A 27,387-nucleotide genomic window follows, 5' to 3' on the forward strand; every position below is an offset into this window, starting at 1 on the left:
CCATTCCAGCCATTACAATGAGCCCATCCTCCTATAGCTTCTCCCTCAAGCCTCCACTGAATCTTAGGATTCCACATGTGTGAAATGCCTAATTAGTCTTACTGCTTACAGTAGACCTATGATGCTCTCACAGTCCACAGCCATCTCTCTCTCTCTCTCTCTCTCTCTCTCTCTCTCTCTCTCTCTCTCTCTCTCTCTCTCTCAGGTAGTGGGCTTGGATTCACAGGTCTGTTCTTGTGTGGTTTCCTTGAGTCCTCATGAATAGATAAACACACACCCTTTGTTTAGCAGGTAGAAAAAATACACCACTGCCAATAGTATACAGTCCTCACTCCTCACACACCTGGGGCTGGTAGGCTAGGCTGTTTGCGCTCGGTAGTTTTCCATGTGACACAGGCAGGAGTTCTGAGAAAGGAGAGAGAGACACCTGAGGATAGATTCCTGCTGTGTTTGTTCCGCTGGAATATTTACATTTTTCTGATCCCAGTTCATATCCCAAGTAAGGTAATTTTCAGCCTACTTTAATGAACGCATGTCTTAACTATATTGTCTTAGGGAATTGAGGAGAAATTAACTTAAAATTCAGAGACCCGGGGGTACGAAAGGCCTGACACAGTAGAGGCTCTGTACCAAAGAGCCGTTCCTGTTTCCTACTGTATGTTTATTATCTCTACACATTAGGTGTTCTATACTCAAGGTGCTTAACATGTCTTTAATAATAATGATAATAATACATTTTATTTGACATACGCCTTTTAGTACGCTGAAAGACACCTTATATTATAAGTACATCAAATCAATCACCGTCTGTTTGTTCAGTGATGTGAATGTAGTGATAACGCACTTTTGCTTTCTACCAACATAGCAATATCTCTGTACACATTTAAATAACCATTTACTGGCAAGTACTGTTGTTGCAAAGACTTTGGTAATAATGAATCAATAAATAAAATACAATCACGATCTGGAATACTGAATACTTGTCAAATACAAGCCTACGCTCTAAAAGTAAATATATAATTAATAGTCTGAGTGGATGTGGGAGACATAAAATACAATGGTATCATTTTACATGATGGCGTCATTACTGACATTATGGAAAAGTAGGTGTTCTGTTTTTTATTTCCGTAAGGCCTACAGTTTCAAAGTTGATTGCTGTGCTTCGAAGCTCTAAAAGCATTTAGAGCGGATAAATCCTATCAAAAGGTAGATTAGTTTAATCTCCATGGACCAATTAAAGAGGATGTAACACAAAAACATATACACATACTGTAGGCCATTTAGGTCTTGTTAGATTCATGAAATGATGAGTCAAGAATTTAATTATTTAACTAAATGGACTTCCTCTATTGTAAATAAACTAGGTGTGGTTTCTACATGGACATTTTAGTGTTGAATTTAGTAATGTCAATGCCTACACTGCTTTGTGAAGACTCACAGAGTAGCAAGCGAGAACTAATGCCATCACACAGAAAATAATGTGTTTAACTGCACTGAAAAGGATTGAAGATTGGTCATGTCAGTGTCTTTGTGGTCAGGTTTAGTCTATGTATTTATTTAATTTATGACAGATTTGTTTTAACCCTGTGTGTGACCATTTTGCCTTGTGACTGACTTCTGTGTTGACAGGCCACAGGGATGAACTGGTCAGCACTAGAGAGCCTACTCAGCGGGGTCAACAAGTACTCCACTGTGTTTGGCCGTGTGTGGCTGTCCATGGTGTTTGTGTTCCGTGTCATGGTGTTCGTGGTTGCCGCCCAGCGTGTGTGGGGAGACGAGAGCAAGGACTTTGTGTGCAACACCAGGCAGCCTGGCTGCACCAACGTCTGTTACGACAGCATCTTCCCCATCTCACACATCCGCCTGTGGGCCCTCCAGCTTATCTTCGTCACCTGTCCATCTCTCATGGTCATGGCTCACGTCAAGTATCGCGAGGGGAAGGATTCAAAGTACGCTTCCCAGCACCAGGGCTCTCACCTGTACGCCAACCCAGGGAAGAAACGTGGAGGCCTGTGGTGGACCTACCTGGTCAGCCTGATCTTTAAGGCTGTGGTTGACGCAGCCTTCCTTTACATTCTCTACTATATCTACCACGGCTATGACATGCCACGTCTCTCCAAGTGTGCCCTGGAGCCTTGCCCAAACACAGTGGACTGCTACATATCCAGGCCCACAGAGAAGAAGATCTTCACCATCTTCATGGTGGTCTCCTCAGCCATCTGCATCTTCATGTGCATCCTGGAGATGTTCTATCTGTTGGGCAAGCGGTTACAGAAGGTGCTCAAAGAACGGCAGGCCAACAAGAGACTTCTCTTCGCTGAGTGCCATGAGGTGACCAACATCGCTCCACCGAGGTCATTGTATATCAGGGTAGATCCAACTATTGGGAGCCAGCAGAACATCAGCAGACAGAAGAAGGCAGAGGAGGCTGCTGCCACAAGTCTGTAGTCCTGATCCGTTTGATTTTGGTGCACATAGCACTGACTTTGCTGAGAGCTACTTTATTGAGGAAAAATGTACTTTGATATGTGGTTGTCCCACCTAGCTATCTAAAGATGAATGCACTAACTGTAAATCGCTCTGGATAAGAGCGTCTGCTAAATGACTAAAATGTAAATCCATATTACACTGACTTTGGGGGTAGCTACTTTATGGAGGAAAAATATACTTACTATGACTGAGATATCTGGTTGTCCCACCTAGATATATTAAGATGACTGCACTAACTGTACATTTTGCTCCATACTGGAGCATTTTGGATTTGAGATCAGTAGTTTATATGAAGCGACAGTACAGAATGTACCGCTTAGAAATGAAAGCTCTTTATATATCTAGTCCCTCCGTTTGAAGACGTCATAAGTATTTGGACAAATTCACTTATAGTGTATTAAAGCAGTCAAAAGTTTAGCATTTGGTCCCATATTACCAGCAGGCAATGACTACATCAAGCTTGTTGGATGCATTTGCAGTTTGTTTAGGTTGTGTGTTATGTTTTGTCCAATAGAAACTTAATAATGAATGATAATTGTATTTCTAAGTGAGTAAATGAGATGTTTGTGAACACTTCTAAATGAATCCTGATAATGCAATGATTAACAAAAATCATGAAGGAATCATGAAAAATGATGGGTGAGAAAGTTACAGAGGCTATACAAAACATGATAACTACTCACCATTCCCAAGATTAAATGAAATCAAATGTTATTTGTCACATGCTTCGTAAACAACAGGTGTAGACTAACAGTGAAATTCTTACTTACGGGCCCTTCCCAACAATGCAGAGAGAAAAATATAGAAAAATAATAACACAAGGAATAAATACACAATGAGTAACGATGACTTTATATACACGGGGTACCAGTACCAAGTAGATGTGCAGGGGTACGGGGTTATTGTTGGAGATATGTACATACTGTATAGGTAGGGGTAAAGTAACTAGGCAACAGGATAATAAACAGTAGCAGCAGCATATGTGATGAGTCAAAAGAGTTAGTGCAAAGCGGGTCAATGCAGTCCGGGTAGCTATTTGGTTAACTATTTAGTAGTCTTATGGCTTAGGGTTAGAAGCTGTTCAGGGTCCTATTGGTTCCAAACTTGGGGCATCGGTACCGCTTGCAATGTGGTAGCAGAGAGAACAGTCTATGACGGGTGGCTGGAGTCTTTGACGATTTATAGGGCCTTCCTCTGACACCGTGCGGTATAGAGGTCCTGGATGGCAGAGAGCTTGGCTCCAGTTTTGTACTGGGCCATACGCACTACCCTCTGTAACGCCTTGCGGTCGGATGCCAAGCAGGATACTTCACAATTCGTTCATGATTATAGATAACCATGGTAGCATCCATATTAATGTAAAAGTGACACCAAAATGGCACAAGACATTATTCACCATTCAGTTCCTATTGGGCAAAACACAATCCAAAACAAACTGCAAATGCACAGATCGGATTAATGCAGGGGCTTACTGGTGCTGTAGCCCCTTGGCCCAGGCACGAGGCAGCAATTAAAAAAGACATATATATATATACTGGTACTGGTACATATATATATATATATATATATATATATATATAGTACCAGTCAAAAGTTTGGACACACCTACTCAGTCCAGGGTTTTTCTTTATTTTATACATTGTAGAAAAATAGTGAAGACATCAAAACTATGAAATAACAGAAATGAAATCATGTAGTAACCAAAAAAGTGTTAAACAAATCAAAATCTATTTCATATTTGAGATTCTTCAAAGTAGCCACCCTTTGCTTTGATGACAGCTTTGCACACCCTATTTGACCAAGAAGGAGAGTGATGGAGTGTTGCATCAGATGACCTGGTTTCCACAATCACCCGACCTCTACCCAATTGAAAGGGTCTGGGATGAGTCGGACCGCAGAGTGAAGGAAAAACAGCCAACAAGTGCTCAGAATATGTGGGAACTCCTTCAAGACTGTTGGAAAAGCATCCAGGTGAAACTGGTTGAGAGAATGCAAAGAGTGTGCAAAGCTGTCATCAAGGCAAATGATGGCTATTTGAAGAATCTCAAATATATTTTGATTTATTTAAGACTCTTTTGGTTACTACATGATTCTATATGTGCTATTTCATAGTTTTGATGCCTTCACTATTATTCTACAATGTAGAAAATAGTAAAAATAAAGAAAAACCCTTGAATGAGTAGGTGTTAGACCGATAGGGCATATATATATATATAGTATATATTCTTTCACTTCAACCACTAACCATAGGAAGATTCAGGAGTCCGCTCTCAATGAGTGTAGACAGCCTGCTACTGCCTGCTGCCGCTTTGCTAATTGTCAGATGAGGAGAGGAGGTAGGGGGCCCACATGGGTAACTTGGGGGGCCTACCTTGATTGGGTAACTGATTAATAATTTGTTTTAAATAAACTACAAAATAAATAAAGGTGACTGGTCAATTGTGTGAGTCAGGGGCTGGGCCCAGGGGGCTCACTCCTGAATCTAGCTTGGAAAGACAGTCCCGTGCAGTATCGAAGAGCCCTCACTGCTGCTCGATCATCCTATTTTCCAACTTAATTTAGGAGAATAAGAACAATCCAAAATATATTTTTTATACTGTCGCGAAGCTAACTAAAAAGCAGCATTCCCCAAGAGAGGATGGCTTTCACTTCAGCAGGGATATAGTCATGAACTTCTTTGACGAAAGCAAATTATGGACTCCTCTTTAAATCTGCGTATTCCTCCAAAGCTCAGTTGTCCTGAGTCTGCACAACTCTGCCAGGACCTAGGATCAAGGGAGACACTCAAGTTTTTTAATACTATATCTCTTGACACATTGATGAATATAATCATGGCCTTTAAACTTTCAAGCTGCATAATGGACCCTATTCCAACTAAACTACTGAAAGAGCTGCTTCCTGTGCTTGGCCCTCCTATGTTGAACATAATGAACGGCTCTCTGTCTACCTGATGTGTACCAAACTCACTAAAAGTGGCAGTAATGAAGCCTCTCTTGAAAAAGCCAAACCTTGACCCAGAAAATATAAAAAACTATCGGCCTATATCGAATCTCCCATTCCTATAAAAAAATAAATGGAAAAAGCTGTTGCGCAGCAACTCACTGCCTTCCTGAAGACAAACAATGTATACGAAACGTTTCAGTCTGGTTTTAGACCCCATCATAGCACTGAGACGGCACTTGTGAAGGTGGTAAATTACCTTTTAATGGCGTCAGACCGAGGCTCTGCATCTGTCCTCGTGCTCCTAGACCTTAGTGCTGCTTTTGATACCATCAGTCACCACATTCTTTTGGAGAGATTGGAAACCCAAATTGGTCTACGGACAAGTTCTGGCCTGGTTTAGATCTTATCTGTCGGAAAGATATCAGTTTGTCTCTGTGGCTGTTTTGTCCTCTGACAAATCAACTGTAAATTTCAGTGTTCCTCAAGGCTCCGTTTTAGGCTCCGCACTATTGTTTTCACTATATATTCTACTTCTTGGTGATGTCATTCGGAAACATAATGTTAACTTTCACTGCTATGCGGACAACACAGCTGTACATTTTGATGAAACATGGTGAAGCCCCAAAATTGCCCTCCCTGGAAGCCTGTGTTTCAGACAGAAGGAAGTGGATGGCGGCAAATGTTCTACTTTTAAACTCGGACAAAACAGAGATGCTTGTTCTAGGTCCCAAGAAACAAAGAGCTCTTCTGTTGAATCTGACAAATAATCTTGATGATTGTACAGTCGTCTCAAATAAAATTATGAAGGACCTCGGCATTACTCTGGACCCTGATCTCTCTTTCGACGAACATATCAAGACTGTTTCAAGGACAGCTTTTTTCCATCAACATAGCATTGCAAAAATCAGAAACTTTCTGTCCAAAAATTATGCAGAAAAATGAATCCATGCTTTTGTCACTTCTAGGTTAGACTACAGCAATGCTCTACTTTCCGGCTACCCGGATAAAGCACTAAATAAACTTCAGTTTGTGCTTAACACGGCTGCTAGAATCTTGACTAGAACCAAAAAATGTGATCATATTACTCCAGTGCTAGCCTCTCTACACTGGCTTCCTGTTAAGGCAAGGGCTGATTTCAAGGTTTTACTGCTAACCTACAAAGCATTTCATGGGCTTGCTCCTACCTATCTTTCCGATTTGGTCCTGCCGTACATACCTACACGTACGCTACGGTCACAAGACGCAAGCCTCCTTACTGTCCCTAGAATTTCCGAGCAAACAGCTGGAGGCAGGGCTTTCTCCTATATATCTCCATTTTAATGGAATGGTCTGCCTATCCATGTGAGAGAAGCAGACTCGGTCTCGACCTTTAAGTCTTTATTAAAGACTCATCTTTTCAGTAGGTCCTATGATTGAGTGTAGTCTGGCCCAGGAGTGTGAAGGTGAACAGAAAGGCACTGGAGCAACGAACCGCCCTTGCTGTCTCGGTTCCCCTCTCTCCACTGGGATTCTCTGCCTCAAACCCTATTACAGGGGCTGGGTCACTGGCTTACTGGTGCTCTTCCATGCCATCCCTAAGAGGGGTGTGTCACTTGAGTGGGTTGAGTCACAGACGTGATCTTCCTGTCCGGGTAGCCCCCCCCCCTTGGGTTGTGCCGTGGGGGAGATCTTCGTGTGCTATACTCGGCCTTGCCTCAGGATGGTCAGTTGGTGGTTGAAGATATCCCTCTAGTGGTGTGGGGGCTGTGCTTTGGCAAAGTGGGTGGGGTTATATCCTGCCTGTTTGGCCCTGTACGGGGTTATTGTTGGACGGGGCCACGGTGTCTCCCGACCCCTCCTGTCTCAGCCTCTAGTACTTATGCTGTAATAGTTTATGTGTCGGGGGCTAGGGTCAGTCTGTTATATCTGGAGTATTTCTCCTGTCTTATCCGGTGTCCTGTGTGAATTTAAGTATGCTCTCTCTAATTCTCTCTCTCTTTTTCTTTCTTTCTTTCTTTCTTTCTTTCTTTCTTTCTTTCTTTCTTTCTTTCTTTCTTTCTTTCTTTCTTTCTTTCTCTCGGAGGACCTGATCCCTAGGACCATGCCTCAGGACTACCTGGCCTGATGAGGTTTCTTCCTAGGTTCAGGCCTTTCTAGGGAGTTTTTCCTAGCCACCGTGCTTCTACACCTGCATTGCTTGCTGCTTGAGGTTTTAGGCTGGGTTTCTGTACAGCACTTTGTGACATCAGCTGATGTAAGAAGGGCTTTATAAATACATTTGATTTACTTACATTTTTGATTTTATTATAATATAATTTTCCAACCACAGAAGCCCGCTCTAAATGTTCAACATATAATTTAGGCACAGACGATCAATAGTTTATAAAACATATTTTTGTTATCACAAGCACATACAGGTATCTGCCAAAATGAAGGAAACACCAACATAAAGTGTCAGGAAGGCTGCAGTTTGGGCAGCATGTGCGCCAAATATAGGCTACTGCTTGTTGCGTTGTGGCCCTAAACATATAATCCATAGAAGGTTTTGTAACCCCGGGGCCTATGATTTCTTAATCCGGTCCTGCAAATGCATCCAACAAGTTTGTTGTCACAAGCGTGATGTAGTTATAGTGTGCAATGAATATGGAACCAAATACTAAACTTTTGACTACTTGAATACACTTTAAGTGAATTTGTCCAAATACGTATGACATCTTCAAATGGGGGGACTACTGTGGGTACATAAAGTGCTTTAATTTCTAAACGGTAAAACAGATACTGCATGTATGAAAATGCCCTCAAATAAAAGGTGACATTCTGTACTGTCGCCTCATATGACCAATATGTATAGAGTCAGATTTAGAATTTTAGCTTCACTGTCCAAATGCATACAGGAGTGAAAATGTGTGTATTTTGTAAGATATATATGCAATATATTTTTTGTTGTTGTAATAATTAAGGCACTGTCCATAACCCCTAACTCTATGTAGAGGGCTTAGTAGTAGGCTAGGTCAGGTCTAGGCCCCAATGAAAATTGAAGTATAGAATATCAAGGGAAACCTGTTTCCAACCTATTCAATTGAATATGTATTGTGCTCATGACTCAAAGGCTGATGGCCATAACAAAAGCAACGACACCCACTCTCAGTCATTTTGAAATGTGCAACGTTCACCTCACTCACTCAGAACACCATGCAAATGAAATCACCTCTCACTCTTCAACAAAAAGGAATTTGCATCGCCACCACAGACAATTCAAAAACCCTTTTCCTGCTGTATGCTTTACATGATAAAAAGGCAACAACCTTTATAGAATTCAATAACCTTTTCCTGCTGTATGCTTCACACGATATAAAGGCAACAACCTTTATACAATTCAAAAGGTCACAACAATCTTTGCACGGTTCAAAAGCTACAACAAAAATTATTAAACAGATCAATTCAAAAGCTCTCCCTTTTCTGAAATCCTCTCTTTTTACTCTCTCTCTCTCTCTCTCTCTCTCTCTGTCTCTCACTGGTTCTATCCCCCGTCTGTGTTCTAAAGCCTCAGCCCACACTGTCTCTCTCTCTCAGCTAAAATAGCACACTCCGTCCACAGCACAGCACATTGCCTGCCTTAACGTTACATAAGTGACACCTGTTACCCTTTTACTTGTACTTCCCTCCTACAAATCCATTTCTCCATTATCGACACACCCTCTCCCTCACTCTATTCTTCCCTCTGTCATCGAACCACAATAACCATTTCCTTTAGTGCTCTCTCGTTGCCATGGCTTACACTGCTTATTGTCCCTCATTCTAGTATGGTCTGATCCCACTGGGCAGCGACGTCTATTCCACGTTGGTTCAACGTTATTTCATTGAAACGACGTGGAAACAATGTCGATTCAACAAGTGTAGCACCTGGCAGATATTCTACTGCATGATTCACCCACTCAGCTACACCCACTCATGCAGTGTCCCAGCTGGCTACATATCACACTGTAGAAACAAGCACACAGCATGCACCCCCCACATACTCTTTAAAAAAAAAAATGTGAGAAAATTAACATGTTTAATCTGAAAAAATTTCATTTCTTTATTCTCTAATGTGCTCTTTCAGTATTTCACCAATAGGTTTCCAGAAGGAGAAAGCCTCCACTTCTATGTCAATTATAATAAAACAAAAACACTATAGTAAATGCTACAGTAGTGTCCGCTAAAACACAACAGTAAATACTACAGTATAGTACAGTTCACAAAAACGGTGAATACTGCAGTACACAACAATCCACAAAAAACACTACATTAATTACTATGGTGTATACTACAGTTTTCTTTTACCACAGTATTTATACTATAGTTACCTGTAAATACTACAGTATATAACAGTAAATACTGTAGTATTAACTGTACTTTAGTCTGCAAAAAAGACTACAGAGAACAGTGAATACTGTAGTATTTTCAGTGCATTTGGAAAGTATTCAGATACTGTCAGATTGGGTGTGCAACTGGTCAACTGGAGTCAGGTGCAGGAGAGCAGAGATGAGTGAACAGGCACATTTTAATTGGCAGAAGCAAATCAGTCGGACGCAACAGCGTCACAACACTCCAAGGCAAAAGCGAATAGCGCACTAGTCACACAAATAATGTACAATACAATACCACGGGTTCAAAACAATACCCGGAAAAAAACAGCCTGCCGCGTCACACAATAAATGTAACGAACAATTACACACACAGACATGGGGGGGAACAGAGGATAATATACACGTAGAGTGATGAGGGGATGTAAACCAGGTGTGCGGGAAAACAAGACAAAACAAATGGAAAATGAAAGGTGGAGCGGCGATGGCTAGAAGACCGGTGACGTCGACCGCCGAGCGCCGCCCGAACAAGGAGAGGAGCTGACTTCGGTGGGAGTCGTGACAGTACCCCCTCCCTGATGAGCGGCTCCAGCAGCGTGCCGACACCGGCCTCGGGGACGACCCGGAGGGCGAGGCGCAGGGCGATCCGGCCGGAGACGGTGGAACTCCCGCAGCATTGAAGGGTCCAACACGTCCTCCACCGGAACCCAGCACCTCTCCTCCGGACCGTACCCCTCCCACTCCACGAGATAGTGAAGGCCCCTCGCCCGACGCCTCGAATCCAGTATGGAGCAAACGGAGTACGCCAGGGCCCCCTCGATGTCCAGAGGAGGCGGAGGAACCTCCCGCACCTCAGACTCCTGGAGCGGGCCAGCCACCACCGGCCTGAGGAGAGACACATGGAACAAGGGGTTAATACGGTAATCGGGGGGAAGCTGTAACCTGTAACTAACCTCGTTCACTCTCCTCAGGACTTTAAATGGCCCCACAAACCGCGGGCCCAGCTTCCGGCAGGGCAGGCAGAGGGGCAGGTTTCGGGTCGAGAGCCAGACCCGGTCCCCCGGTGCGAACACCGGGGCCTCACTGCGGTGACGGTCTGCGCTGGTTTTCTGGCACAGCACGACCCGCTGGAGGTGAATATGGGCGGTGTCCCATGTCTCCCCGCGCGCCTGAACCAGTCGTCCACCGCAGGAGCCTCGGTCTGACTCTGATGTCAAGGCGCCAGAACCGGCTGGTACCCCAGTACGCACTGGAAGGGGGAGAGGTTAGTGGAGGAGTGGCGGAGCGAGTTCTGAGCCATCTCGGCCCAGGGCACGAACGCTGCCCACTCCCCCGGCCGGTCCTGGCAATAAGACCACAGAAACCTGCCCACATCCTGGTTCACTCTCTCCACCTGCCCATTACTCTCAGGATGAAACCCCGAGGTAAGGCTGATCGAGACCCCCAGACGTTCCATGAACGCCCTCCAGACCTTCGAAGTGAACTGGGGACCTCGATCAGACACTATATCCTCAGGTACTCCGTAGTGCCGGAAGACGTGCGTAAACAAGGCCTCCACAGTCTGTAGGGCCGTAGGGAGACCGGGCAGAGGGAGGAGATGGTAGGACTTAGAGAAACGATCCACAACAACCAGAATCGTGGCGTTACCCTGTGAGGGGGGAGATCGGTAAGAAAATCCACCAACAGGTGCGACCAAGGCCGTTGTGGAACAGGTAAGGGGTGGAGCTTACTTCTGGGCAGGTGCCTAGGAGCCTTACACTGGGCGCACAACGAGCAGGAGGAAACATAAACCCTCACGTCCTTGGCCAAGGTAGACCACCAGTACTTCCCACTCAAACAGTGCACCGTCCGACCGATCCCAGGATAACCAGAGGAGGGTGACGTGTGGGCCCAGTAGATCAACCGGTCACGGACAGCAGACGGAACATACAGACGCCCAGCGGGACACTGGAGGGGAGCAGGCGCTGCACGTAACGCCTGCTAAATGTCCGCGTCCAGCTCCCACACTACCGGCGCTACCAGGCAGGAAGCCGGGAGTATGGGAGTATGGGAGTATGATCCATGGGCCGCTCCTCTGTGTCATACAGCCGGGACAGTGCGTCTGCCTTCACATTTCGGGAACCTGGTCTGTAGGAAAGGGTGAACACAAAACGGGTAAAAAACATGGCCCACCTTGCCTGACGAGGATTCAGTCTCCTCGCTGCCCGGATGTACTCCAGGTTGCTGTGGTCAGTCCAGATGAGAAAAGGGTGTTTAGCCCCCTCAAACCAATGTCTCCACACCTTCAAAGCCTTAACCACAGCCAACAGCTCCTGGTCCCCCACATCATAGTTTCGCTCCGCCTGTCACGATTGTGTGGAGAGACAGACCAAGGCGCAGCGTGCTCTGAGTTCCACATATTTTATTTAGTGAAACTTACAAAACAAAAGGAAACAAACAACTAACCGTAACATCAGAGGTGCTACATGCACTAACTCAAAACAAGATCCCACAAAACACAGTGGGGAAATGGCTGCCTAAATATGATCCCCAATCAGAGACAACGATAAACAGCTGCCTCTGATTGGGAACCATACCATGCCAACATAGAAATAAAACACCTAGATAGAAACACCCCCACTAGTCACACCCCGACCTAACCAAAATAGAGAATAAAAAGGCTCTCTATGGTCAGGGCGTGACACCGCCGGGCTGAGCTTCCTCGAGAAGAAGGCACAGGGGCGGAGCTTCGGTGGCGTGCCCGAGCGCTGAGAGAGCAAGGTTCCAATCCCAGCCTCAGACTCGTCCACCTCCACTATGAACGCCAAAGAAGGATCCGGATGGGCCAACACGGGAGCCGAGGTAAACAGAGCTCTTAGGTGACCAAAAGCCCTGTCCACCGCAAACGTACCAGACCCCCCTTCAGCAGTGAGGTAATGGGAGCCGCTACCTGGCCAAAACCCCAGATAAACCTCCGGTAGTAATTGGCAAACCCTAAAAAACGCTGCACCTCCTTTAGGGGGAGTCGGCCAATTACGCACGGCTGAAATGCGGTCACTCTCCATCTCCACCCCTGAGGTGGAAATGCGGCACCTTAGGAAGGAGACGGACTGCTGGAAAAACAGACATTTCTCAGCCTTGACGTACAGGTCATGCTCCAACAGTCGCCCAAGCACCCTGCGCACCACGGACACATGCTCGGCGCATGCAGCGGAGTATATCAGAATGTCATCAATATACACCACTACACCCAGCCCGTGCAGGTCCCTGAAAATCTCGTCTACAAAGGCTTGGAAGACTGATGGAGCATTCATCAAACCGTATGGCATGACAAGGTACTCATAGTGCCCTGAGATAGTACTGAATGTTGTTTTCCACTCATCTCCCTCCCGGATACGCACCAGGTTGTACGTGCTCCTGAGGTCTAGTTTGGTGAAGAAGCGTGCCCTGTGCATTGACTCAATCGCTGTGCCTATGAGAGGCAGCAGGTAACTGTACCTCACAGTGATCCGGTTTAGGGCGCGATAGTCAATACACGGTAGCAGACCTCCCTCCTTCTTCTTCACAAAAAAGAAACTCGAGGAGGCGGGTGAAGTGGAGGACCGAATGTACCCCTGACGCAGGGATTCGGAGACATATGTTTCCATAGCCGCCGTCTCCGCCTATGACAGGGGATACACGTGACTCCTGGGAAGTGCGGCGTCTACCTGGAGGTTTATCGCACAATCCACCCGACGATGGGGTGGTAATTGAGTCGCCCTCTTTTTAGAAAAGGCGAGAGCCAAATCGGAATATTCTGGGGGAATGCGCATGGTGGAGACCTGGTCTGGACTTTCCACCCTAGTAGCACCAACGGAAACCCCTAAACATCTCCCCGAGCACTCTCACGACCACCCTGTGAGATCCCACTGTTGCCATGAAATGGTGGGGTCATGACGAGCTAACCAGGGAAGGCCTAGTACCACGGGAAACACAGGAGAGTCAATGAGGAAGAGACTGATTCTCTCCTCGTGACCCCCCTGTGTCACCATGCACAGGGGAGTGGTGGCCTCCCTAATCAACCCGGACCCTAATGGTCGACTGTCCAGAGCGTGAACTGGGAAAGGCCTAACCACTGGATCAATAGGGATCCCTAACCTATGGGCGAATGCTCTGTCAATAAAATTCCCATCTGCGCCTGAATCGACGAGCGCCTTATGCTGGGAATGCGGGGAAAACTCAGGAAAGTAAACATGCACATACAGGTGTACAACAGAGGCCTCTGGATGAGAGTGGTGCAGGCTCACATGGGGTGACGCCAGAGTGCCCTGCCTGCTGCCTCGACCCCCAGAGGAACCAACCCGGCACCGACCGGAAGTGTAACCTCTGCGGCCACAGATGGTACACGTGAAAGCCCTGCTCCGGCCTCCCTGAGCGCAGCACCTCCCAGCTCCATAGGCACCGGAGCGGTGGTGCTGGGAGAGGGAACCGACGGAGCCTTCTCTGGACGTCCGCGGGTGACTAGCAGGTTATCCAACCGAATGGACAGGTCCACCAGCTGGTCGAAGGTGAGGGTGATATCCCTGCAGGCCAACTCCCGACGGACATCCTCACGCAGACTGCAGCGGTAGTGGTCGATAAGGGCCCTGTCGTTCCATCCCGCTCTTGCGGCCAGGGTCCGAAATTCCAGGGCGAAATCCTGGGCGCTCCTCGGCCCCTGTCTCAGGTGGAAGAGACGTTCACCCGCCGCTCTACCCTCGGCGGGTGGTCGAAGACTGCCCGGAAGCGGTGGGTGAACTCCTCGAAGTCGTCCAATGCCGCATCTCCTTCTCCCCACACGGCGTTAGCCCACTCCAGAGCTCTCCCCGAGAGGCACGAGACGAGGGCGGACACCCTCTCCCTTCCCGAGGGTGCCAGGTAAACGGTGGCCAGGTATAGGTCCAGCTGTAGCAGGAAACCCTGGCACCGTGCCACCGTCCCATTATACTCCCTGGGAAAGGCGAGACGCATCCGGGTACAGGAGGGACGAGTGGTTCCAAACTTCTTCCATTTAAGAATGATGGAGGCCACTGTGTTCTTTGGGACCTTCAATGCTGCAGAAATGTTTTTAGTACCCTTCCCCAGATCTGTGCCTCAACACAATACAGTCTTGGAGCTTTACGGACAATTCCTTTGACCTCATGGCTTGGTTTTTTCTCTGACATCCACTGTCAAGCGTGGGACCTTATATAGACAGGTTTGTGCCTTTCCAAATCATGTCCAATTAATTGAATGCACCACAGGTGGATTCCAATCAAGTTGCAGAGACATCTCAAGGATGATCAATGGAAACAGGATTCACCTGAGCTCAATTTTGAGTCTCACAGAAAAGGGTCTGAATACTTATGCAAATAAGGTATTTGTTTTTTATTTTTAATACATTTTGAAACATTTCTAAAAATCTGCTTTTGCTTTTTCATTATGTATTGTGTGTAGATTGATGTAGATTGATAATTTCATCAATTTTAGAATAAGGCTGTAACGTAACAAAATGTGGGAAAAGTCAAGGGGTCTGAATACATTCCGAATGCACTGTATACCATAGTATACTATAATATTTTTTCATGTGGGTTGTCATGCCAATGGAGTTGGCAAGAGCACAAACAGATCTGGGACCAGGCTAATATAGAGTGCCTTAAGAAAGTATTCACAACCCTTGACTTATTCCACATTTTGTTGTGTTACAGCCTGAATAAAAGCGAAAACATGTTTTTAGAAATGTTTGCTAAATTTTGAAATGAAATACAGAAATATCTTTGTAGTGACGGGTGTATTGATACCCCATTGAAAGTGCAATGAATAACTTTACCAAGCTCAAACAGAATATTCAATGTCTGCTTTTAAAAAAATCTACCAATAGGTGCCCTTCTTTGCGAGGCATTGGAAAACTTAAGTGGTCTTTGTGGCTAAATCTGTGTTTGAAATTCACTGCTCGACTGAGGGACCTTACAGATAATTGTATTTGTGGGTTACAGAGATGAGGTAGTTATAAAAAAAAATCATGTTAAACACTATTATTGCACACGGAGTGAGTCCATGGAACTTATGTGACTTGTTAAGCAAATTTTACTCCTGAACTTATTTACACTTGCCATAAAAAAGGGTTTGAATACTTATTGACTCAAGACATTTCAGCTTTTTAATTTTTAATGAATTTGAAAAAATATATATAATTTCACTTTGACATTATGGGATATTGTGTATAGTGACAACAAATCTCAATTTAATCCATTTTAAATTCAGGCACAACAAAATGTGGAAACAGTAAAGGGGTGTGAATACATTCTGAAGGCACTGTAAAACAGATATTCTCAATAATAATCTTTAGCAGAATCAATCAATTATGCAATAACCACGTCTGGTGTGTTTGAAGCACCCCGAAGCCACAATATTCATGATACTGAGAGATCCTCATTGCATGAACATGTGCGGTGTATTTTTTTTAATGTGGTGCCCTGTCAAACTTACACTGGAGAAGTCTCCTTCCTCAAGATGCTCAAACAAAAGGGTGATGTCATCTCTGTCATTCAATGCGCCAGAGCTCAATGTCAACTGTGCCACTTATTTGGGTTGGGGTAACAATGATTCCTTCTTCAAACAAAAAGACACAAAAAAAAGAACAGTGGCTCATATGAGTGAGTGACACAGTAATGGTATTGAGAGGTTAGTCACCCAGACAAACACTGTGGCTATGATGAAAGGCCATTCGTATACTATTAGCCTGGGTACTACTCTGTTCAATGAAAAGGAAAAGGCACAAATCTCGCTCAACATTAAAAATGCATTGTTTTATTCAAGCAAGGTTTAAAGATGAGTGTTCCGGCATTAAATTCTTTCCATACTAGTCTGTTTGTGCAATCATGCCACTCCTTGCCACTCCTTGTCATGTTTGGAATGACAAGGAGTGGCAAGATGGCACAAACAAACCCAATGAACTACTACTCAGACACAAACACAACAGTTTGTCTGTCAGCCTCCTCAGATAATATGGGTATTGATCCTCATGTGAATTATAGCTGACATACAAATTAACTATTAATTACGACAGCCCCCACCCCATTATCACATCCACTGCCACCTCACTGGCCTGGTTCACAATGATCTAATTAATTTGGCCTGAAATAGACAGACAGAGCCCTACATTTCTGCAATGGAGGGGTGTCGCCCTTGGATGTATTCACTTGCAGTGGTAAAAGAAAAATGTAGAAAAAATAAATGTGGGGCTTACTTTTCCCAACAGACAAAATGCAGGTGACACACAGAATCCCCATTAGAGCCACCAAGTCAAGGTATTTATTTGCACATTTATGCATTTCAACAACAAGTTGTACATAAAAGCTTTACAATAGCTCCTTTTATGTATATGCATCACTTAGTATTATACACCATCAAGAACCAGGCAAGGTAGGCTACTGTAGATCAATAGTTCACTGCAAGAAATCTTCATAGCTTTACAATGCAACATTTATTTCAGAGCACTTTATTATATTTTTGGCAAAAAAATGTTTATTTAACCTTTATTTAACTAGGCAAGCCAGTTAAGAACAAATTCTTTTTTACAATGACGGCCAAACCCTAACCCGGCGACGCTGGGAAATTATCAAATATACCAATGATAAAATATACCACATTCACTCATGATTTTCATTTATACAAGACCCAATCAACACTTTTCATAAATGAAATATACTGAAAAACAGTAACACCTGCTCTTTCCATGACACAGACTGACCAGGTGAATTCAGGTGAAAGCTATGATCCCTTATGGGTGTCACTTGTTAAATTATGCCATGAGACAATTGAGACATGGATTGTGTATGTGTGCCATTCAGAGGCTGAATGGGCAAGACAAATAATCAATAACTGCAACACTGCTGGGTTTTTCACACTCAACAGTTTCCCATGTGTATCAAGAATGGTCTACCCCCCAAAGGACATCCAGCCAACTTGACACAACTGTGGGAAGCAATGGAATCAACATGGGCCCGCATCCCTGTGAAATGCTTTCGACACCTTGTAGAGTCCATGCTCTGACGAATTAAGGCTGTTCTAGGTCAAAATTGGATGCGCAACTCAATATTAGGAAGGTGTTCCTAATGTTTTGTACACTCAGTGTATATAGCAAATGTGTAGTCATGTCGAACAATCAGATGAAACAAATACTGTAAATGAAAATCCAACAGTATTTCAATATCAATCAACTTGACAAATTATATGTAACTTATTTGATGCAACAGAAAATACATTAAATAAAGCAACTGTTTTGCTTATATGGTAATAGAAATCTATGAACAATGAAGTTCTTATTAAGGTAGTATTTACTATGACTATCTTTACTTAAATGAAGCATGAATATCAAAACGTATGACTGAATCAATTGGTTATGGTGTTAAAAACCTTAAAAACTAATTTATATTTTAATCAAAAGAATGTCACGGGCTGCCTTAATGACTGTGAGATCAATAACTATGAACCAGACTCAGACTTTGGTTGTGTCCCAAATGGCACCCTATTCCCATTGGGTCCTGGTCAAAAGCAGTGCACTATATAGGGAATAGGGTGCCATGTGATACGCAGCCAGTGTGTCTCTCCTCTCACACCTCTGTGTGGGTTGAGGAGTATGAAGACGATGAAGAGGAAGATGAAGAGGATGACGTGTCTTTTTTACTCGTCTGACGAGTGGAACCTTCAGCAGCCCTGAACTGCCAGGTAACCTTCCTCGGTTGATCGGTTACGGGGACTGTAATTTCCTCTGTCACTGGCTCTGTCACTGGTTTCACTTCCTCACAGAATAGATCAGACAACACTTCCTGCTCTAGTTCCTCCCACAGATCCCATGTCGGTTGTTTGATTGGTTTAGACTTAGAGCCGGACTCGGACTCATCAGAATCCCAGTCACTGTCTCCAACCATGGAGCCGAGCACAAAGTCCACTCCGGACCCGCTGTCATCGGAGGAGTCGGACCCCTTGGAAGAACGAATAAAGGAAGAGTGGCCTTCTGTGGCAAGCAGATGACACTCAGGACCCGCCAGATACACAAAGCTATCTGTTGAGAGGAAGTCACTCTCCTCAACGTTGGGGCAGAGGGGTCTGGAAAGGGAGGTTGGGGGTGTAGACTCAGTGGGGAGAGAGGGGGGCTCCTCCTGTGCCAGTGAGACATCAGGGAGCACAGACACAGCCAGGTATACAAAACTATCTGTAGTGACAAATGGATCCAGGTCACTGCTGTCCAGGCCTGACTTCTTCCGTGGTATCGCATGTCTGGAGGGAGACAAGGGGAGTGGGGAGTCAGTGCCAGATATGATCTTAACACTCTTGTTCCTCGATTTCAATTCTGCCTGGTTTAAAGGGGTGAAACCATCATGTAGATCTGGATTATCAAGCCCTTCATTGTTGGTGGATTGCATGTCACCCATTTCAGTGTCTTTCATCAAAGGTGCTTCTTCCTCAATCCCATATCCCTCACAGTGAGGGGAGCTCTTTAAGAGTGATGGGTAGCACCACTGGAGCTCTGTGCTCTCCTGCCTCCCCCAGTCTTTAAATGCCACCTCGTCTTTATCCTGGTCCAGAGATGTGTTGCTCCCCAAGTCTGACTCAGTCAAGGGTCTGTCACTACCATCTGAGGCGTTGTCTTCCTGGCTGGTCTGACTGGGGTTCGACATGAAGACTCCACTTGAGTCTGACTCCAAGGTCAGGTTGGAATCAGGCGAACCATCTTCCTTGACATTTTTTGTCCCAGTTGAACACCCCATGGCAAGGAGTTCCAGGCTGGGTTGGGTACTGATCTGCTCAGGTTCAGAGACACTTCCAGAAACAACAGACTGCCCTGCTGTGAGCTGTGAAGCTTTCTTTCTCAGAGAATCTGTCAGACATTGTTCTGCTACAAGCTCACTTTCTACATCCTTGGCCCTTCTCTCCAGCTCCAGGAGAGAGAGTTCAGAAGCAGCACTAGAGGGTGGGTGAGATCCTCCAAACCCAGAAGGGGGTTTAAGCAGAGGCCAGTGCCTCAGAGAACCAGTGTAAGACTCTGCATCCCCCCAGCCTTCATCCCACAGTGTGTTCACCATACCGAGCACCGTGTCCCACTCCTCCACCTCCTCCCCCTCAGCACCGCCACCTCTTGCTCCACCCTCCTGCTCCTTGCTTTCTGGATCTCCCTCCTTTATACCTGACTCAGTGCCATCGCTGCTTGTACATTCTGGCTCCTCCCCTCCTTCCCCTTCCTTCTCTGTTTTTTGGAGAGTTTTTTTTGCAGAGAAGACCCTCCAATTTTCCAAGTGTTGCTCCTTCAAGGAGTAACCCACCCTACCCATCAACCCTACCAATTTACCCTGGTGCTCAGAGAAAGGGGTGAGGCGAGGAAGATTTTTTTTCTCCATGGCACTAAGCACCACCAGGGAGGGCAGAGGGGGAAGGATAGGAAAGTTATGGATTGCACCACCTTGTCTAACAGTTCTCTTCCTTACAATCAGCCTGCGAGGCCAGGTGGATTCCATAGGCTGGGGGCTCACAGCACGAGGTCCTGGGGAAATCTGATCGAGCAAGAGGGGGGTAGTGTCACGGGGTACCTCTGGGGAGAAGGGAGAATCATTGTCAATGGCTGAGTCCAGTGCCTTCGTCCTCGGCGCAAAACCAAAAACCCCAACATTCTCCTCTTGAGACATGGAGCCCACTGAGTGGGATACTGCCCTTTTTTTTCTCAATCTCTCCCCCTTTCTCATTCTTTCTTTCTGTTTCTCTGTCTCTTCCTCCTATCCTTCTGAGATCCTCTTGAACACATTGGAGGGCCGTGACAGAGAGTTGGGCAAGAGGGGGTTTGGGAGGGGGGTGACGAGGCTGAGAGGGGGGTGATTCTTCGAAGATGAAGCTCTGATGCTGAAACGGAAGGGGTTTGGCTGGGGAGTAGAACACAGGGGTGTGACAGCCAGAGGAAAGGGGTGACCCAGAGAAGGGTGAGATCAGAGGGGAGGTCATGTTGTGTTGTGAGTAGAAAGGATTTAAGAAATTCTTCTCCATTACGTCTCCAGATGAGAGTTCTAGATGTTCAAGATGTTTGGGGGGGTGTTAGGACTTTCCAGGAGCGCTGGCCGTTGTCCCCTCTCTTGCCGCTGTCATGCTGGTGCTGATGTCTCTTGCCACTGAAGGAGGAATTTCCCCCAGGGGCTGACATCAAGGAGACACTGGGGGACACTGACCTCCCCCCAAACCCCCCTGGGGAACGGCTGCTCTGGCCAGCTTCAACCAGCTTCAGCTGGTCAAATATCACCCTTTCGTCTAGCCTCCTACCCATGGAAGGTATGGGAGTTGTAGATCGTGTCTCGAACGTGATCATGTCCCCGCAGGCCCCTGCCCCCACCCCTAGGTTGCCGTTGCTGGAGAAGTTGTTGTCCTGGCCTCCCCTGGAGGTTATGGTGCTCTGAGCAGAGCCATGGTCAATATGTTCATTGATACACATGGTGTCGTAGATGGAGCGCTGGGGGATGTAACCGTCCTCATTGTAGCCATCCCCGTCCACACTCTTCTCCAGGCAGCAGGGACACTGCCTGAAGCAACCCGGTCGACTAAAAGGCTTCCCCATAGTGTTCTATCCACCACCAGCAAAAATTACTGTCAGTAAATGTTCCAAAAAGAGTAGTCTAAAAAGAGATGGTAATTAAAATATACTAGATATAAAAGAAGTGCAGTGAGACAACTTAAAAATGAGTATGATGCATGTCAGCTCATTCCTTATCATCATGCAATAGTCAATTACAAATATGAGAAATATTCAGATTGAGTGCCATCTGTAAAGTCGATTAAAACTGCCTCTCTCTCTCCTCTCAATAATACCAGTAGAGGAGCTTGAGAAAGTATTTTTGTCATAGAGGCATATTCAAGAACAATTTTGCTCGCTTGCTCTGACAGAACTGCAGCCAACAACACAAAAACCGATTCGCAAAGGTGTTGAATAGGGTTGCAGCTTCAAAAAAATAACACGACTTCAACATGATGCTGGGTAACTCACTGTTCTCTGTGTTGGTCCGTTCAGAACCCCAAAAGTATTTCCTTTTGTCTATCTCTGCATCGCCTTCTCCTCATACTAGTCTCTGCTGTCATCACTTTCAACTGTCCCCATCAATAAATGAGTCAAAAACTTGTCATTGCCATGGCAGCTGATTAATCCATCTCTTTGCTTGCGCTCCAGAATACATCATTTCTGAAATGAAGAAACTAAAGGTTTAAGAAACCATGTAAATCATCCGTCTGCTCAGAGGCACTGATTATTTGACAAATGGTCTCTTATTTGAACACCAACGCAAGCCACCCCCCTCCTCTCTCTCACCCACTCTCCATCTCTCGCCCTCACACACTTGCAGATTCCCCTCCCCCATGTTTCTAAGGCTGCTTCAGAGGTTTCTATTAAAGACAAATTTTCTCTTTTTCTTTCTCTCCGTCCTCTTTTCACTCAATTTAGGTTTGACCTCTGTGGGCTTTGATGTCCTCCCCAGACATGAATCAGCAGGGGAAATCAGACGGCTCTAAAGACGTGGTGAAAAGACAGTCACAGCTTCATCGTCTCACACAGGTGATGCATGTGACATTGACAGAATGATATCCTTGAAATGACCTTCGAAACGATTCAGAAACGGGTATAGCAAACAAAACATGTTCTGTTATATAACCACTTTCAATGTGTTTGGCTTGGCTGAGAGATACATGAGGATAAAGCCTGCAGTTTCTTTTACCTGCCTCCTCTCTCTCCCACACAAACTCTTCTTCGCTCAGCACACTATCCCCCAGTACCACTTCTCTCAGTACAGTGCCCTCTTCCCTCCCACTCATGCCCTTTCGCACATGCAAGGAGAACGTGGTTTCTCTCCTATTTGTCCAACATGCGCTGTACAATAACAATACTCTGCACTGCTAAAGCACGATACCCAATACATCACCCCACCTTTGAACCATCAATTAGTAAATCATGCAGTCAAGCAGATGAGAATGACTCTTCAACTCCTCAGATTTTCATACAGGTAATTTAACATTAACATAACATTATTCACAAATCTAAATGATGATCACTTTCACAGTGAAGGAACATTTCCATTTGGTTTATGAGTTGTATTCTCAGTCAGGTTCTTTTAATCACTTCAGACAACAGACAGCAGAGCAGACAGAAATGTCCTTTGCATAATCATGTTGCTTATTCAAGTCCACAACAGAGGGATTCATACAAAAAACTAAAACAACAAAACTATGTACACCATTATGTGATCACCTTGGTTTAGTTAGTAGTTTGGATGATCAAGACTATGGAATTAGTTGTGTGGGCCCTCAGAATAAGGCATATTGGTAGAAAGTAACATTTTCAGCTATATTAACAAACTAGAAAAACAAACAGAAACGAATGTAACATGAATAGTTTTAATGTTTTGTTAGCCATAATTCCATTCATCTTCTAAAACTAGAATCTAAAAACAAAGACGTAATGAAAAACTAAATGAAGTGTCAGACAGTATCTTATTGTCTTTACATGATTGTGCATGTTTGCGGCATGTCCATGGCTGTGTCCGAAATGGCACCCTAACCCCTATATGGTGCACTACTTTTGACCAGAGCCCTATGGGCCCTGTTGAAACGTAGTGCACTGCCCTATATGGGGAATAGTGTGCCATTCCATGAGTAGGTTATTCCCACTACAAATGGTCATTGTCATCATCTGTGGAGGCTGCGGAGGCTTCAGTATAGTGATTATGCAGCGGAAGCTCATCCAGGTGGACCTCCCGTACTGCCAGGATGCGTGTGAGCATGCTTTCCAGCGCAGGGCCTTCTAGTTGCTGGGCAGAATACCACAGCAGGCTGTTTGAGTGACAGGAGAGCTCTGGCTGCAAGTAGAACAGGTGTGGTCTATTCTTCACCGACTCTGAGCTGCAGGTGGAGACAAAGGAAGAGGATTATAGAATTATCGAAAGGCAGCAATTCCAGAAATATTCTCAATTTTTGTTTTTCAGACTGCAAAACATTGAGGCATTAAAACTTTGTCAATATCTCAAACAAGTCATATTGCTACAGTATAATTAGAGTGGAATATAACATAAATAAAGATGTACTTTGTAATCTTACCATTTGGAGAGGTAGAACTCGTAGAGTCTGACAGGGCAGCGTAGTGGGTTCTCAGTATTCTCAGGCATCTCCATGTCACCTTCCTCTTCATCCAGCCTTCTCTTGGCAGGCAAAGCTAGGAGCTCTGGATATGCACACAAAAGAGAAAACAACCCACAACCTAGCGCATTATGGAACTCGTAGAGGATGTTATTGCTTGTGATATGGCAATGCCTTTCTTAATTGCTCCTAATGGGATAAAGAATGTAGAATAAAATGTGATAGCCTTGAACAGCATTGAGGTTGGAACTCAACTCACCGGGGGTGTCTGACACATCCTGACCAGGCCTAAACCTCAGGAAGGAGCTCTTGCCGTTCTTGGTGACCCTGGTACAGCGGGTGAAGTTGGTGAAGGACAGACGTCTGTGTTGGCCCAGGGTCTTGAACTGGAACAGCTTGGTGCCAAAGAAGAGCAAGGTGTTGAGCAGCACGATGGGGGAGTAGGCTCCCAGCTGTTTACAGTCCCACAGGTACTCCTCCTCCACGCGGGAATGCAGGTAGCCTAAAGAGAAACAGTGGAGGGAGGGACAGAGGGATGTGTCATCATTGTGTGTGTGTTTCAAATGGTCCAATGATATTAAAGGGATAGGACAGGCGTAGTAGAGAAGGCTAGAAACCTTCTTACCGCTGGGCAGCAGGGTAGGACTCCAGTAATGTAGCATCATAGTCATCTCCATGCTGAACTTATGATAGAGCACATCAGTGAAGATATTCTCTAGCCTTCCATTCTCAAATAGATACTGTAGAGACAAATGAGAGATGGTGAGGGAGAGAGGCATTAGGTACTGTATATCATATTTGGCAGAGGGGCAAATACAATAGATGTCCCTGGGGCAGTAGTTACTATAGCAAAAGTGCAGATAATATTGATGTTACTAGTAGGGGTGTGAACATTTAAAACAACATTTGGATCCTTAATGTCAAGAAAAATCCATAACTGAAAAATTGTGTTTTGTTATGTAGATGCAGAAAGTAAACTGCATAGTGGGTCAATTTCCTCAACAACTAAAAGCTTTGAAGAGCGAGGCTCAACTTCTCCGCTGTTTTGGTGCCCTAGCTACCACGCTGCGAACAACCTGTGCAACACTGAGCAAAGTGTTGCATCTCGCTCATCTCAATATCCTAGCCTATTCATTGATGATAGGTCCTGCTTGGTCCGTTGATAGATCGCTATGAAAGATGCAAGTGTTTGTGTTGTCGGAAGTATGGCAACTAATCAGTCTCCTCCATTCCAAAAATACTGAATCTTGACACTCAGAAATTGGAGTCAAGAAATCAATTATTTTGGAGTAGACTCTCCACCATCTTCATTAACAGTTGGAAAAAATGGGAGAAAGGCAAGCGATAGCTGCGAATGCCTGTATAGCAATACTTTGAGAAGTTAAATGAGAAGGAAATGCAAACGTTTGCGAAGTGGAATTGAGCCCCAGTAAGGGCAGTGCAGGTTAGAGGTTTGCGCGGGACTGATTTCTTCATCCCCACCCCCACAGCTTTTCATAGCGCACCTGCTGGTTCTGTCCCGACTGCAACGCTCTACATCAAGAACTACTGGTCCGAACTTAACAGCAGTCCCACAATGTTATTTTAGGAGTATGTGACGCAGCTCACCTACCAGCCATGGTTCCAGCGAATTTTGCGCCCTATAGGCAATATCAAAATGCACAAAAATAACCTAAGATTCTATTATGCTATCGTATTACTGGGCTAAATCGGCCAATATGCTAGCTAGAAGAGAGCCAAGTTAGAGACTTGCACTTTCTCTTTAGCTATTTTTTTTCTGCCTACCTTTTAGGAGTGGGATGATTTTGGTTTTGGAGATCAATATTTATTTCTAGGCAATGAAGTAAACTATAGCCTAATTATATTTAGCAAGTACATTTCCTTGGAAAGATGGCGGCCAATCATTGGCAGCTCATGCATACTATTTCAGAGAAACCACACATACAGTGCATTCAGAAAGTATTCAGACCCTTTCCCCTTTTCCACATTTTGTTACATTACAGCCTTATTCTAAAATGGATTAAATACAAACATTTTCTCATCAAGCTACACACAATACCCCATAATGACAAAGCATAAAACAGGTCTTTCAAAATGTTTGCAGATTTATAGAAAAACAAAAATACCTTAAATACATAAGTATTCAGAACCTTTGATATGAGAGTCGAAATTGAGCTCAGGTGCATCCTATTTCCATTGATCATCTTTGAGATTTTTCTACAACTTGATTGAAGTCCACTTGTAGTAAATTAAATTGATTGGACATGATTTGGAAAGGCCTGTCTATATAAGGTCCTACAGTTGACAGTGCATGTCAGAGCAATTACCAAGCCATGAGGTCGAAGGAATTGTCAGTAAAGCTCCAAGACAGGATTGTGTCGAGGCACAGAACTGGGGAAAGGTATCTTATCTGCAGCATTGAAGGTCCAGAAGAACACAGTGACCTCCATCATTCTTAAATGGAAGACGTTTGGAACCATCATGACTCTACCTAGAGCTGGCCGCCCAGCCAAACTGAGCAATCAGGGGAGAAGGGCCTTGGTCAGGGAGGTGACCAAGAACCTGATGGTCACTCTGACAGAGCTCCAGAGTTCCTCTGTGGAAATGGGAGAAGCTTCCAGAAGGACAACCATCTCTGCAGCACTCCACCAAATCGGGTCTTTATGGTAGAGTGGCCAGACGGAAACCACTCCTCAGTAAAAAGGCCCGCTTGGAGTTTGCCAAAAGGCACGTAAAGGACTCTCAAACCATGAGAAACAAGATTCTCCTGAATGCCAAGCGTCATGTCTGGAGGAAACCTGGCACCATCCCTACGGTGATGCATGGTGGTGGCAGCATCATGCTGTGGGGATGTTTTTCAGTGGCAGGGACTGGGAGACTAGTTAGGCTCGAGGGAAAGATTAGCGGTGCAAAGTACAGATAGATCCTTGATGAAAACCTGCTCCAGAGTGCTCAGGATCTCAGACTGGGGCGAAGGTTCACCTTCCAACAGGACAATGACCCTAAGCACACAGCCAAGACAACGTAGGAGTGGCTTCGCAACAAGTCTATGAATGTTCTTGAGTGGCCCAGCCAGAGCCCCGACTTGAACCCGATCTAACATCTCTGGAGAGACATGAAAAAAGCTGTGCAGCAACGCTTCCGATCAAACATGACAGAGCTTGAGAGGATTTGCAAAGAAGAATGGGAGAAACTCCGCAAATACAGGTGAGCCAAGCTTGTAGCGTCATACCCAAGAAGACTTGAGGCTGTAATCGTGCCAAATTTGCTTCAACAAAGTACTGAGTAAAGGATCTGACATTTTTTCTAAAAACAGGTTTTTGCTTTGTCAATATGGGGCATTGTGTGTAGATTGATTACGAAAAAAATAAACTATTTAATACATTTTAGAATAAGGTTGTAACGTAACAAAATGTGGAAAAAGTCAAGGGGTCTGAATACTTTCCGAATGTACACTAGGCACACTTGATCTGAAACGCCCAACTAGAAGCAA

At 45.0% G+C, this 27,387-nt stretch overlaps 2 protein-coding genes across 6 annotated transcripts in view; one reads left to right on the plus strand and one right to left on the minus strand.

Annotated features, from left to right (window-relative positions):
• Window positions 1-323: 323 nt before the first annotated feature.
• On the plus strand, window positions 324-3,066 carry gjb9a (gap junction protein beta 9a). Of its 2 annotated transcripts, none has more exons than XM_014211197.2 (2): window positions 324-499; window positions 1,630-3,066. In XM_014211197.2, exon 2 carries the CDS (start codon window positions 1,639-1,641, stop codon window positions 2,446-2,448), a length of 810 nt encoding a protein of 269 aa, XP_014066672.1. In that variant the 5' UTR covers window positions 324-499; window positions 1,630-1,638; the 3' UTR covers window positions 2,449-3,066. The 2 variants fall into 2 exon arrangements, with proteins under 2 accessions (XP_014066672.1, XP_014066673.1); XM_014211198.2 differs by having other exon boundaries at window positions 330-504.
• Window positions 3,067-23,142: 20,076 nt separating this feature from the next.
• Window positions 23,143-27,387, minus strand: part of si:ch211-266o15.1 (zinc finger MYM-type protein 4) — a 31,944-nt gene continuing 27,699 nt past the window's right edge. For all 4 annotated transcript variants that reach the window (XM_014211153.2, XM_014211152.2, XM_014211151.2 and 1 more), the window contains 4 exons: window positions 24,520-24,634; window positions 24,154-24,396; window positions 23,856-23,979; window positions 23,143-23,660 (listed from right to left, as the gene is read on the minus strand). In XM_014211153.2, coding sequence (XP_014066628.2) covers window positions 23,429-23,660; window positions 23,856-23,979; window positions 24,154-24,396; window positions 24,520-24,634 — 714 coding nt within the window. In that variant the 3' untranslated portion in view covers window positions 23,143-23,428. The remainder of the gene's footprint in view (window positions 23,661-23,855; window positions 23,980-24,153; window positions 24,397-24,519; window positions 24,635-27,387) is intronic.

This window comes from Salmo salar, chromosome ssa09 (assembly GCF_905237065.1).
Source record: "Salmo salar chromosome ssa09, Ssal_v3.1, whole genome shotgun sequence".
In the NCBI taxonomy this organism is placed as follows: Eukaryota; Metazoa; Chordata; class Actinopteri; order Salmoniformes; family Salmonidae; genus Salmo; species Salmo salar.

Coding starts and splice junctions, on each gene's coding strand:
- gjb9a (XM_014211197.2), top strand. CDS start 1,639: ATGAACTGGTCAGCACTAGAGAGCCTACTCAGCGGGGTCAACAAGTAC.